At 34.9% G+C, this 15,078-nt stretch overlaps 1 protein-coding gene across 1 annotated transcript in view; it reads left to right on the top strand.

Moving 5' to 3' along the window:
* The window catches only part of RNGTT (RNA guanylyltransferase and 5'-phosphatase), a 306,020-nt gene that overhangs the window by 173,900 nt on the left and 117,042 nt on the right, over nt 1-15,078 (top strand). Inside the window, exon 13 of the mRNA XM_029944807.1 lies at nt 1,591-1,691. Within this exon, the coding sequence (XP_029800667.1) occupies nt 1,591-1,691 (101 nt within the window). The remainder of the gene's footprint in view (nt 1-1,590; nt 1,692-15,078) is intronic.

Here is a 15,078-nt window from a genome sequence, read left to right as displayed (position 1 = left end):
TCATTGCTTTTGCATAGAAACGCGTTGGATTTTTTGTGTTGATAATACCACCAAAATATTAGATTATTAGGAATAAATTTAAGAAAAGTTGTATTACAGTTTATATACTGAAAATCGGAAAACATTGCTGAGAAAAATTTTGGAAGACCTAAATAAACAGATTTGCAATGTTCATGAATTGGAAGATTCAGTGTTGTTCAAATGTCATATCTCCCCAAATTGACCTTTTGATTCAGTGTAATATTAATTAAAATCCCAGTAGACTTATTCTTCATAGAAATTGACAAGCTGACCTTAAAACTTACTTGGAAAAATTTTTTAAGTGTTTATTTTTGAGAGAGAGACAGAGACAGAGACAGAGTGTGAGTGGAGGAGGGGCAGAGAGTGAGGGAGACACAGAATCCAAAGCAGACTCCAGGTTGTGAGCTGTCAGCACAGAGCCTGATGTAAGGCTCAAACCCATGAATTGCAAGATTGTGACCTGAGCTGAAGTGGGATGCTTAACTGACTGAGCCACCCAGGTGCCTCAAATTTATGTGGAAACATAAGCACAGCATTAGCTCAGAGAGTATGGAAAAAGAAGAACAAAGTGTAGGGATTTACACAACCAGATTTCAAAATTATTATAAAGCCACAGTAGTTGAGACAGTGTGCTGTTAGTGGAAGTAAAGGCATATTCAGTGCAACAGATTAGTGAGAATAGACATATCTGTAGCTGGAAACAGTTAATTTTTGACAAGGGTGCCAGGGCAACTCAGGGAGGAAAGAAAATCTTTTTAACAAATGGTACTGTATTGATTTGATATCCATGTGCCAATGAACCTAGTCCCTTACTTCATACTATATAAATAAATTAACCTTGAATGGATTGTAGACCCCCCAAATAAGAGCTAAAATGATAACATTTTCTAAGAAAATTGTAGCAGCCATAGGATGCGCAAAGATTTCTTAGGGCACAAAAAGCAGCACAGATTATAAAGATTTTAAATTGATGATTGAACCCATGTTAAAATTCACTGGTTAACTTTATTCATAGTAAATTATCCCACGTAAAGCTGAACAAGAAAAACTAGTTTTTTTCAAAACTATCAAACCTCCTTCCAGTTATTGTAGAGAATAACAGGTTTCATTCTTTTTGTGGACTTTCACAAACATGGGTCTATATACTTTGGCAGGAAAAGGAGAAAAGTTATCACTAAAGAAAGTCAGTATCTAGCTTCACTCATCAGTTAAGATAAAACTTATATTTAGAAAAGAAGTAGTGGTTTTGCTTAATAAGTCATTGAAGGGGAGTAGGAGTCACAAATTCCAATTATAAGGTAAATAAGTCATGAGTATGAAAAGTACAGCATAGGGAATATAGGCAATAATATTGTAATAACTTTGTGCAACAGATGATGAGTACACTTACTGTGGTGAGTAGTGTGTAACGTGTAGAATTGTCAGACTTCCGTGTTGTACACCTGAAATTAATGTAACATCATGTATCAGCTATACTGCGATTTAAAAAAGTACAAAGCATACTATACAAAGTAGTTGATATGTTTATTTTTTAGCTTCTTATTAACCAAATCATTTAATTCACTTTAGAAATATAAACCTGGTCGATGTGATGATATTTTGAAATGGAAGCCCCCTAGTTTGAATTCTGTGGATTTTCGCCTGAAGATAACAAGAATGGGAGGAGAAGGGTAAGTATGCACTTCCCACCATTTTTACATGAAATAATACTGTTTGTGTAAAGCCTCACTGCTCATTGGGTATTTTAAATATACTTTACCCCCTGCAAAAATAAAATGCCTTGGTTTACAATGTGTATATATACCTCTACACCCAATTTTCAAGTGCCAGAGTAATGCTTTTGTAGCATCCTTTAAACTTTATTAATTTTGGTCTTTAAAGGTACAGTTATTTCTCATATAAAAAATGAACTTTGTTAAATTGTGAAAGTGAACATAGATTTCACTTAAAAATCCTGTCAAGTGAATTTTAAAAGATAAGATCATTGTTATTTTAATTAAGTGTTTTGAAGTAAGCCTTTTTTACTTTGAAAGAAACTACTTCATGCTTGCATTTACATAACAAACATTTACCCATAGTTTATTAGGGTCAGGTTTTAATTGTTGACTTTTATTAAGATTTTTCATAATGTTTATGAGGTGTTTTTTTCGATTACTCCTTAATCTTCCCTATGTGACTTTATTGGTTGCTATTTTAGAATTAAGGATGGCTTTAGCATGAATATTTTCATTATATTTCCAAAGTCTTGTTTCATTTCACCTTTTTCCACAAATTTTTATGACATTAAATAAATATACAGCAACAAAGTAAGTAATGTTTAATCAAGGAAATGTAAATAAGATAACACTGACAAAGGGATGAAAAGGTTACCAGCACATGCTATGGAATTCTTTTTGCTTGCCAGAGGTAAACTACAGATTTGCTTTTTTGTAACTAATGGAACAAAGGATCAGTTATATGAATCCAGACTCCAGAAGATAAAGTTTCTTAAGAGACTGTGCATTTTTATTTATTATTATTATTATTAATTTATTTATTTTAAGGAAATGTGTTTAGTTCCACCTTTATTTTTATTATTATTATATTATTTATTTTTATTTATTTTTAAAATATAATTTATTACTAAATTGGGTAACATACAGTATGTAAAATGTGCTCTTGGTATTATTTTTTTCATGTTTATTTTTGAGAGAGAGAGAGAGAGAGAGAGAGAGACAGAGAGAGAGAGACAGAATGAGCAGGGGAGGGGCAGAAAGAGAGAGAGAGACACAGAGTCCAAAGCAGGCTCCAGGTTCTGAGCTGTAAGCAAGGCCTAATGTGGGTCTCGAACTCACAGATTGTGAGATCATGACTAAGCTGAAGTTGACACTTAAGCACTCCGTGGTTCACTCAAGCCACTCAGGTGCCGCAAGACTGTGCATTTTTAGATAAAGTACACTGTGCAGTGTGGTGAATCCTAAGTAAAAAAGGGAGTTTAATAAACCATATGAGGGTCAATTTTCATAAAATAGAGTACTTAATGTTTTACATCCTTAAATAAGAGTTTCTGACTTAGTAGCAAAGTATAGTTTAGTTAGAACACTATCTGGGGCCCCAAATATTGTTGCTTAAGTATTTCACTCTGTGTTAGTCTGAATTCATCCAAGGACAGATCAATTTTTAACTATTTGTAGGATGTTATGGAATATATATATATTCCATCAAAATATATATCCATCAAATGATATCGAAAATTAGATACAAGAAATAACATTGGCAACCCAGAATATCTACACCAGTTTCTTTGTGAGAAAGGATAACCTTGAGTTTACTTCTTATCAGTACTTATCCAAAAATATTATTTCTCTTATTTAATCCTTGGGAAACTATTAATATTAATATCAATACCAATTAGAAGTTTGTTGTTTATCAGTGTTATAAAAATGCTTCATATTAATATGCTATTAATTATTCATATTAATAATTAAATCTTATCAATCAATATTTTGAAACTGCTCCAAGCTATATGTATAAAATCTTTGAATGAGTATTGATAAGTAGTAAATTCAAGATCATTCTGATGACGTGTCTGGTGTACAGATATTCTGAGTTGCCAGTTCACTGTGGAGCCTGCATATCGATAGTCCTGCAAGCTGAGTGTAGGCCTGATATGTTTTCTGGAAGCACCTTTTGGAAGACCACTTCACTTCTAAGAGTGGAGGCTGAAGGACTAATTCAGATAGGCTGACTGCACCTTTCTTTCTCTCCTTAAAAGATGAATATGGTTCTCACGAAATAGTCCAAAGATAAAATAAAATTTTTTTAATTGCTTCATTACTTAATCTTCTGTTTTGTCAGATGCTATATGTATAATACATAGTTGAGGAGTATAAACCCTTGTGTGTGTTTTATTGATGTTTTGATGAGTTTTGAAAAATTATTTCGCTTAGCTTTTTATAGATCATACTTTTTAGCACTTAAAAAGCTACACAAGGCTATATGTAGAATGTCCATTTTCTAAGTAGTAAAAAAATTTTATTAGTTTCCTTGCAGTTTTCCACTGCAGTTAACTACAGCAGAATGGAATTCAGTTTAGTAGTTTGTTATCCCAGTTTTGCTTCTTTCTTTGCATGTGTTTAAGTATATTTTGTTCTTTTAAAATTTTAGCTATTTTCAATGTCTTCTTTCAAAAAAAAGGATTTACTTTTGCATCTTTAAATACATCAAATGCCAGCATTGAAGGTGATTTTATGGTAGGAATATGGAAGTTACATTGGTGTAGGTATATAATTTATTTATAAAACATTGGTGTAAATTTTCAAAAATAGGGTACTTAATATGAAATACAGTGTGATAACTATTACATGAAACATGTATTATTCAGTTAGCCAGAGTAATATGGTTTTTTAATGTAAAGAATGTTATGTGTGATAGCAGTTTTCACTAAATAAATGACCTTATATCTAATGCTTACGTTAGATGCAGTTTATTAGAGAGCGTTTTAAGAAATATGCCTGTAATAGTTTGAAAGGAAGGTAGCCATGTCTCTAAATTGTAAGAACCCTAGCATGTGACCAGTGAAGTGGCACTAAGATATTAAAATACCGTGAGACAAGCTCATTTCTTCTCTTGATTATACTTCTAAATGTTTTTAAATGTAAAAGCTGATCTAATCTAAAGCATAGAATGGAGTAGTATTTCTTAAACGATAGAATACAAGTACCAATCTGTGAAAATGTCTCCAGCTGCTATAATAAAGTGGGTATAGCATTAATTCTTACTAGATTAAAATTTAATACAGATAGAAAAATGCATTATGTTAAATGCCCTGTTAATGGCAATTAAAATCTAAAGTTTGCTCTTTATTTAACTCCTTTTAGTATCATTTCTGAAAATTCGGTATATATTAATATTGATTTATCATGGCCTAAATAATTTCTGGAGAAATAAAAGAATTGACCTTCAGAATGAGTCATTTTGGCCATCTGATTATTAACAGCTTCCTTTGTGATGAATACCTATTTCTTCATAATCCACGCCTATTCTGAGTGACCCCTTTACATACCTTCCCCACACTTCATTGTCACTAATCTTCCAATCCTATTTTTTCCCATTTCCTTGACCAGTTTTCTGAACTATCTGCAGTCAGTGTTGATTTGTGCTTCTGGCCATCTGACAGTGCAGACTGTTTAAAAGCTCAGCCCATTGGTAGAATTTCCCATCACTGATGTCTTTAGGCTATTGTCATGCAGGAGTCCATTTCTCTTTTTTTCTAGGACATCATGAAACTTTAAATTTTAAACTATTTCCGGGTTTTTTTTCTTCCTTCATCTGGTTGTAAGAAACTCCCCTTTGATGGTAGGTGTAGATTGAAGAAAAGAAAGCAGTGCCTAAGTACAGAAACTGTACCTTTACCTATATTTTCTGGACCTACTCAAGGCCAGGATCTTATGGAGCATTTCTACTTACTGAATAGTTTGTTCCTATTGTCTCTATACTTTATGGCTTAGTGGGTCAAGTAGTGCCCATTTCATCATGGACAATGTAAGTCATCACGTGGTTACATATTTCAGTCTCTTTCTTTCAAAGTCCAATAGCAAGCTAAGATCTATTTGTCAAAAGATGGATGATCTTTAGCAAATGGCATGGTTTTGCTCTAAAACCCTGAAGACTGGTATGATTCTCTTGGAGGGCTTTGCCCAAAGCTCTAGACAATGGATATAGTGGGTTATAAGTTCAGGTAGTAGAAAGGCTTGTACTATAGCTTGGATTTGTTACAGAGCTTTCTCTTTGATCTCAACTTATAAATGCTTTTTAGGCATTGTTTCTCTGCGCTTAGGGCATTGGACTGCTTGAAATTTTACTTCAGTAATGAACTCCTTAATTTTGTGGATTTTTATCTCTCATCCTCTGTCTCACGTCTTTGTCTTACTAAGGGATCTAAAGAACTTTATGCTTCTTTCTCATTTTTAATAAATATAAGTCCAAAGTATCAGTATTGTGGATCAGTGTTTTGTTCTATGTAATCTTAGAATGATCACTATCTCTGGAAAAAATATGAGACTGACGCGCTGCCCGCTGTGCTAAGAAGGCACCTTTATCTCTGGAAAAAATAAAGATAATAGTAAATGGTGGTAAGGATATAAACATATTAGAGCCCTCAGACATTGATATTGGGATTATAAACTGGTGAAGCCACTTTGGCAGTTCCTCAGAATGTTAAAGATAGACTTAGCCATATGACTGAGCAGTTCTACTCCCAAGTATATATCCAAGAGAAATGAAAACCTATATCCACACAAAAAATCCATCCATGAATCTTCTTAGCAATATTATTCATAATGCCAAAAATTGGAAACAATCCAAATATCAGTCAACTAAAAAATGGATAAATGTGCAAACAAAACAGCTCTTTTATTCACCAGACTTAGTATAGTGGATCCTCTTAAGCAAAGAGGCTCTGGAATATTACCACTTAGATTTTAGTTTCAGCTCTCCCACTCATAGGGTAATTTTTGTGTTGCTTGTGTTTTTACAGCTGTATTATGTAGATAATAGAAGTGCCTGTCTCTTGTGGAAAGTTAATGAGATAATACATACAAACATTTAGTCCACTGCATGTCACATAATAAATACTAAATATATATTAACCATTAGAAAAAATTGACCACTGTCTCTATGAATTATACTGTGGCAAAAAGCAGGAGAGTTGATGGCCATGAATTATATTGTTGGTCATGTCAGGCAAAGGCAAGTTTGCTATCTTCTGATAGTATCTCAGTTCATATAGAGACAATATTTGCCAACTTTTGTTGTATGTAAGATTTCACATTGTGTTGATTTGCTTCATTAAAATAGCATCTGGAACAGCAGCAGCATTTGGTGTCACTCTTGATTAAATGTATGGTAATTTGTAATCATTCTTCATGATGATCTACCTTCTGCATAGGCTAAACAGCTAAATTAAATGGATACATGATTGAAATTTATCACATCAGTATCTTTTTAAGTCTTTGATGCTGGCACTAATCTCTGCACCTGTCTTGGTGATATGGATGCATTATTGCTTTTGCTTTACATCCCTGGAAGGGAGAGCAAGTTCCAGGGGCTTTCAGTTGGCTTTTCCTAGTATAGATGCTTATGCCCTGGGTCAGAGAGCAAAGGTGGAAATTCTTCCAGTTGCCAAATATTTCTCTTCCAATTATACTTTCAGGAACTGGAAAATAGCCACAGGTTATATCTGTGGACACACTGTCCCATTTGGATTTAAACTTGAGCCAGAAACCCATTTATCACCTGATCACCCACTCTAAGCTCTCTCTGACAGACCTTGGTGGCATTTTGCATCTCTGGTAATTAATGTCTGTTTAAAGTAGGTTTCTTGTAATCCCTGACTGGTTCAAGTATTTCTTTTTTCCAGTGCATAATCATCCTGGCAAGCGCTGCCAGTCTTCTGAAGAAGAATTAGAGGAAGATTTATTTAATAAAAGGCTAGATAGTAAATATTTTTGGATTTGCAGGCCATATAGTCTTTGTTGCAGCTACTTAACTCTGCCACTATAGTGCAAAATTAGTCACACAATATCTAAATGAATGAGTGTGGCTGTGTTCTAATAAAACTTTATTTACAAATCAAGTGTCAGGCTGGATATGGCCTGTGGGTGGTTTGTTTTTTTTTTTTTTTTTTTTTTTTTTTGCCAATTCAGATTTATACCGTATACTTGGGGCAGTGTTCCTAGGTCTTTCTGCAAGGGGCTTGACCTCTCCATTCTATTAAGGGGCTCAGGTCTTAACCTGCTCAGGTTGTGCATTCAAGTTGAGAAATGCTAGCTTAAGAGAAACCACAGTGAAATCAGTAGAAGCAATGACATGATTCCACTTTACCTCCTGTTGAAAATGTATGAAGGGGCACCTGGGTGGCTCAGTCAGTTAAGCATCCATCTCTTGATTTTGGCTCAGGTCATGATCTCACAGTCTTAGTTTGAGCCCTACGTGGGGCTCTGTGGTGACCTCTCGGAGCCTGCTTCAGATTCTCTGTCTCCCTTACTCTCTGCCCCTCCCCCACTTGCTCTCAAAAATAAATATTAAAAAAATGTATGAAAATGTCCTCTTACTCTGCAGACTAGAGTACTTTTTCCTTCTGCTCAGGTTTATTTAAAAAAATAGCATGATTAATTTTATTCCTCATGCTTGTTTTAACTAGTGTTTTTTATTTTTAAGAAGGAAATAATAGTGGTAAAATATTCAAAATGTTGAAAAAAGTGTTCTTATATAAGAAAGAATTAAGTCAGCAAGAATAGAGCTAATAAACTATATGGGGGAAAGTCATTTCTTTGCTGAGCGGAGCCTTTTTCTTTTTTGTTTTTTTCCTCTTTTGCCTCTATTTTGTAATGAAATGCTTCACTCTTCATTTTACATCATTAAAAAGTATTTTAAATAAGTGATATTAGGGATAAAAACACTACTGTAGCCAATGTTATTATATAGTATGCTTAATGACTAAGCTATTTGGCATAGTTGGTTATGGTTTTTTTTTTGGTATATAACAATGATTATTTTCATCTTATATTAAATGGTTCATAATAACTACTTTAGTTATCTTATTTGAAGTATTCTGATCACCTAAACATTTTTTTAAGACAGATGCTTCCTTGGATTTTAGTCCTTTAGATGATTTCTGTCTCAAATTCTTTTCTTTTTTTTTTAAATTTAAATTTTAGTTAACATACAGTGCAATATTGGTTTTTAGGAGTAGATCAGTGATTCATCACTTAGGTTCAGCACCCAGTGCTCATCACAAGTGCCCTTCTTAATGCCCATCACCCATGTAGCCCATCTCAAATTCTTGATTATGTTTTATTTCCACTCTGGGCTAGGAGAGGAAAGGAGGAGCTTCAGCTGGCTTTTCAGTCCCTCTGCCTGCCTGTCTGTATTATAGATTACTAATTCTTGTTAACTCCTTCATTTCATCCTCCCTACTTCCTACGGAAAGTCTTTCTCAGTCCCTCTGCAAAGAATAAATATCAACGTCAAAGTGCCCTTGAGTAACTAGTAGGAGAAAAGGAGCATGTGGTTTCAGAACATCTGCGTGTGACCTCACTGGAGTCAAATTATTTCCTTTCACTTACTAATTTAAACAAACTGGTATCATCTTTGTTTCATCATTTGATTCTTTGGAATTTAACTTTTATATTTATTCACTTTAAATGATTCTTTACAGTGAGAACCTTTTGCTTGTGTCTTTTACTCTGATCTCAGGAATGAATTCCTTAATTGCAATTTCTCTAAGTTAGCTTTTGTGTTATAAGAAGCTTGTCCCTTGGTAAGTGTCTCTGGGGAATATTGTATGGATTAAATAGTAGTTAAATTCCTGCCTTGAATCACATTTTGGGTGGGGGGAGAATTTAAATAGCTTATGAACACAGTATTTGACTTATAGACCCTCTGGAGGGGTGAGATGGAGAGAACTGTAAACACATTTTAAACTCTTAGTAGATTTGTTTTTTGCAGCGGGATGGGTATAGAAGTGTAAAACTGTTTTAGTGTTATTGGGATTGAACAAATGAGTACTGATTTTAGACGACAGGATTCTCACTGAGGGATGAGGACGACACAAATATGGAATAGAAGACAGTGAAGCATCCTATGGAATGGATTAGAATTTTTTAAATAATTGAACATGTATATATGTGCACACATATGTACAAATACATAAGCATATATATAAGTATATATATACTTATAGAAACACTTTTCCTCACTCTGTCCACTGACAGAACCTGGAAGCAGACACCTCAGTTACAGTGAGTGTATCTAGCACCAAGATGCTGTTTTCTAATACCATTTCCCACTCAAAAGAAGCAGACATCCTCAACGAAATGGCTTATTCTAGGGCTAGGGAGGGAAGTTGAAGGATGACCCTAGAATATCTTCTTATACCAGAAAGTAAGAAAGTGGTCAAAAAAAAGAAAAAAGGGGACATACAGGACTCAACTAAAAGGGATTCCCACTGGCTAGATCTTAGGACAGTGTGAGCCACCAACATAATGAAGAATAGTAATGAATTATGTGTTGGTAAAAATAGGAACCCATGAACCCATACTGATAATAATAAATGAGGAGAAAATGTAGTCTTGCTTCAAGTAGAATGCTCTCTGGTAAATGTGGAAGGAATCTTGGAGGTAGAAAACATTTTGCCACTGCCATAGTAAAGATCAGCTCAAGCAAGAATAATCAATTGATGCTAAGTCCAGAGGAGAAATTTTTATGAGACACAGGGTATTTTTAGGGTTGTGAAACATTTCTCTATGGATTGCTTCTAACTTACAAGGGGAAAGTAGTAATTATTCAGTTGAGAAATAGGGTAAACCTGTGACTGGCTTATCAAGATTAACATCAGCAGTGGGGGAAAATGCACATCATCTTGTGTTTCATTTATCTGGTATTCTGACTGCAGATATATGACTTGAATCTAACCAGGAGGAAACAAACATATCCCAGATATGGGACATTCTATGTTTTTTTTAAAAAGGGTTTTATTTTGAAATCTGTCACTGTTACAAAATTCAATGTCTAAGGAACGTATGCATAAAATGTTGCATATGATTTCAGGAGGTCCATACACACCTTTCAGCAAAAGTATAATATCTCTGAAAGCTCACTTCCTTTACTTCTCTGCTAGCCTTTTCCTTGTGGGGCATTCATTTATTCATTCATATAAATTCATAATTCATGTATCTGATTCAGGTTCATAATATTCATAAATTGAATATAAATTCAATAAAATTTATTCATTTTTTTCCTATGTACCAGGCACTGAGTATACTTAGTGAATATTTTCTAAACTCAATTTCTGAATTACATTTATCACAACACTGTCATAAAATTAATTTTGGTAGTTTTCTATCAAACAGGCTTTTACTTATTATGGAACAATAAGTGACATGTGTAAAACACTTCTACCAAACGATCAAGTGAGTAAGAACCATCGGGGGATAACTGAAGTTGAGGTATAGTAAAGAAAAACAGGTTTGAAATCCATTTAAAAATATTTTTGAAAAAAGCTTTTATGTTTATTTTTGAGAAATGGAGTCAGAGTACTAGCGGGGGAAGGGCAGAAAGAGAGAGAGAGAGAGAGAGTGAGAGAGACAGAGACAGAATCTGAAGCAGGCACCAGGCTCTGAGCTGTCAGCACAGAGCCTGACGCTGGGCTCAAAGTCACGAACTGTGAGGTCAGGACCTGAGCTGAAGTCGGATACTTAACCGACTGAGCCCCCAGGTACCCCTGAAATCTCTTAATTCACGGAAATAATCATGTGTCTGATGTATGGCATGCTGGAACTTAACAAAAAACAAAGGCTTATGTGACAGATGGAGATGCTTAAGGTTGTTACCTAAACTTGTAAAGATTGGAGTGAAGGGTGCTTTTGGGGCCTGATGCTGGAAAATTTCAGTGTTTAGGATTAATTTGTGATTGTATTTTTATTCTCACTACCCTTTTCCCCTGGCTAAATTTTATTGGAATATTTACAAGAAATTCTCACCAATCCAACCCTACAGATGTTACTAAGACATCTTAACTTTCACTTCAAGGCTGTTTTTTAAGAATTTGTCTTATAAGTGTGCATATTCCTTTTATTTCAAGAATATATAGTTTTGGCTGCTGTGCTACATATTTCCAGTTTGTCATTATCTAATTTAAACTTAGTAGCATTTATATATTATAAGATTTATTGCCCACCACTTTTATTTTTCCTTCATTTGTTTATTTCTTGTTCAGATTCATTTGTTTTCTGGATGATCATTTCTTGAGTATTTTTCTCTCAAGAGTGTTTTTCCTGAGTAAGTTTTTCAGTACTAGCATAGCTTATTACTCTTAATTCATACGTTACTGCATATATCTTTCTTTTTCCTGACAGGTTAATCATGTCTTGAATACAGAATTTTTTATTATTTAAAAAATTTTTTAAAAATTTTTTCTTTTTTTTTGAGAGACAGAGACAGAGTGAGCAGGGGAGGGTCAGAGAGAGAGGGAGATACAAAATCTGAAGCAGGCTCCAGGCTCTGTGCTAGCTGTCAGCTGACGTGGGGCTCGAACCCACGACCGTGAGATTATGACCTGAGCCGAAGCTGGACACTTAACCAACTGAGCCACCCAGGCGCCCCTTGCATATAGAATTCCTAAGGTGCAGTTGTTTTCTCTCTTTGATATTCTCTTTTGGCTCCAGTGTTAAAGAGAATAAATCTAATGTCAGTTTGATTCTTTTTCCTTCCTTGATGGGCTGTCTTATTCTTATTTTTCTTTATTGGCACACTGGGGCTCAGGTCTGGTTGTAGGAGTGCTGTAAATGGTGGTGGCCCACAAGAAGGAAAGATATGTGATCTTTATTCCACGGTATCACTTCCATAGAGGCTTCCAGTTCCGTGCAGTAAATAACTGGGAAATCCTCCCTGCTTCCTTATTCTGCACATTCTCCCATCTCAGGCCTTAGACGTATCTAGCCTTAGCCCCTAATGGGCCAGGAAGGTCAGGTACATCACTTGGGGTCAGTGTTTCTCTTACCTCTAGGATTTTCACAGATTTCTGTGGTGTGTGGTCTTCCCACAGTTTGGTAATTTTCAGTCTTCATCTTAGGGCTCTTCTCAGTCCATGCAGGAGAAAGCCACATGTCATGTCCTTCCGTATTCAAAAGACACTTACTTGGCTTAAAAGACTGATTATTTGGAGTTGGACATTAGTCAGACTTGTGTAAACGACATCTTCCTATGATTCTTAATCTTTTATTTTTTATTTTTTTAATGTTTATTTATTTTTGACAGAATGCCAGCAGGGAGGGGGGGGGGGGGCAGAGGATCCGAAGCTGGCTCTGTGCTGACAGCAGAGCCTGATGTGGGGCTCAAACTCAGGAACTGTGCGAGTGTGACCTGAGCTGAAGTTGGATGCTTAATTGACTGAGCCACCCAGGACTCCCTTAATCTTTTGTTTTTAATTTTTAAGTAGTTCTTCTTAGAAAATATATTTTTATTATGTTTTATAAATTATGATCACAAAAGTATTCCTGCATAACCTTTTCCCTACAGTCCCACATCCAGAAATCTGCTCATACTGCTAGAACAATACACCATAGACTGGGTGGCTTAAACAACAAACATTTATCTCTCGTGGTCTAAAGGCTGGAGGGCTGAGATCAGGTTGCTCCATTCCAGGTTGCAGACTCCTATCGTCATGCGGCAGTAAAAGAGGGACTAGCTCTGGCGGAGGCGGTGGCTGCTGCTGCTTTTTTATTTTAGAGAGAGAGTGAGTGAGTGGGAGAGAGGGGCAGAGAGACAGAGAGAGAGAGAGAATCCCAAGCAGGCTCCACACTCAGCACAGAGCCCAGTGTGGGGCTAGATCCCATGATCTCGGGATCATGACCTGAGCTGAAATTAAGAGTCTGGCACTCAACCAGCTGTCCCACTCAGGCACCCCTCTGGGCTCTTCTAATAACAGCACTAAACCTGCTCATGAGCGCTCCAGCCTCATGACCTTAGTTAAGCCTCCTCTTCAGATACCATCCCACTGGCCCCACCTCAGAATATCATCACACTGGGGATGAGATTTCAACATAAGAAATCAGTCTGTAACAGAGGGAACGGAGATTTTCATTATAATCTACTATTGTGTGTTGTATTTTAATTTCTATTTGTAATCACCCTTACGTTTGCCAAAGGCCTTTTAAACTGTACATATCTCACTCTGGAGTGAGACCGTCTCTGGAGACTCCCATGTCTGAGACAAGGAGCCTGATACGCTATGTAGCCCCCCCTGCTTCTCTTGCTCTCTGTCAGTAAAGTGCATCCTTTTAGATATAAATCATGTGCGTTGTGTTTTTATTTTTTCTTTATATTTCTTCCAAAAAATTTGTTGGAATTGATATTTTATTTAGTAGATTTTTAACAATTATTTAAACTCATCCCTATTTCACCTGCCTCTGGTGCTCCTTGGCAATCATTTCATACCTTGACTTTACCTTTTTTCCAGAACCTTTCTCTGTGTTCAAGTATAGTTTCACATAATATTTTTAAGAAGGATGCTTATTTGGTATTTTCTCATAACCATAAATTTTTCAATTGTAGTTTAAATTGCAAAAAACAAATTATCACCTTAATGTTGAGGGAAATAAAAGGTTACATTATAATAGCACTGATTGATTTGTATTTTTATTAAAATCCTAAAAGTTAATTTGAAATCCTAGTTTTGTTATTTCTGTTTATTATTTAGACAAAACTTTTTTTAAGACCATGTACAATGAATTTTATTTTTCTTTTGGAACCTTTATAATACCTTTATGTCATCAGGAATTTTTAGATTGTCCTTGAAAAGTAGAGAATTTCCATTTACTCCTAAAAATGTACTTCTCTGTTTGTTTTACATATATAAAGAAGAGTTATTTTCCTTGGTACTACATTAGTCTACTGCAGAAACAATTATGTTCATAATAAAATATTACTAAGCCCAGTGGCTTATATTTGATATAATTATGGGTGGAATTTTTTAAATTTACATTTGGTTGCAATTTTTTTATTAGGATTTGGCCTAAGTATTTGTAAAGTTACAAAATACTGATTGCTAAATACTCCCAAGTTCAAATTCTTGTTTATATCTTAAAGGAGGAAAGATTTGAGCTTTTGGGCCATTGCATTTCTCAGTTAATATCAATTATGGACTAAATTAAACAGCTCTGATTATTAAAATAATTGCAAAATAATGAGTAATAGAATTATATTCTTTTAACTTTCACAGTCCATTTTGAGACAAGCCATTTAATTTGGTTTAAAGAGTTAATTATGACAAGAGGATATTTAATATCCTCTAGCATATGACAGCATCAAAATATAAATATGGTAATTTATTGTAAAAAGAAGAAAGCTAGGGCACATCATTGTTAATGCTGTCCTTTTATCTCTAGAAAATGGAACTCATATTAAGCTTTGACTCTCAGGGGACAGAATATGGGGGGAGGGTATGAAAGGAGCTCATTTTGTCTTTGTGTACATCAGAAAACTATCTTAGCAAAGTGGACTTCCAGGTGCAGAATA

Source organism: Suricata suricatta, chromosome 7 (assembly GCF_006229205.1).
Source record: "Suricata suricatta isolate VVHF042 chromosome 7, meerkat_22Aug2017_6uvM2_HiC, whole genome shotgun sequence".
Taxonomy (NCBI): Eukaryota; Metazoa; Chordata; class Mammalia; order Carnivora; family Herpestidae; genus Suricata; species Suricata suricatta.
The sequence above is the reverse complement of the archived record's forward strand: the minus strand, read 5'-3'. Positions and strand labels throughout refer to the sequence as shown.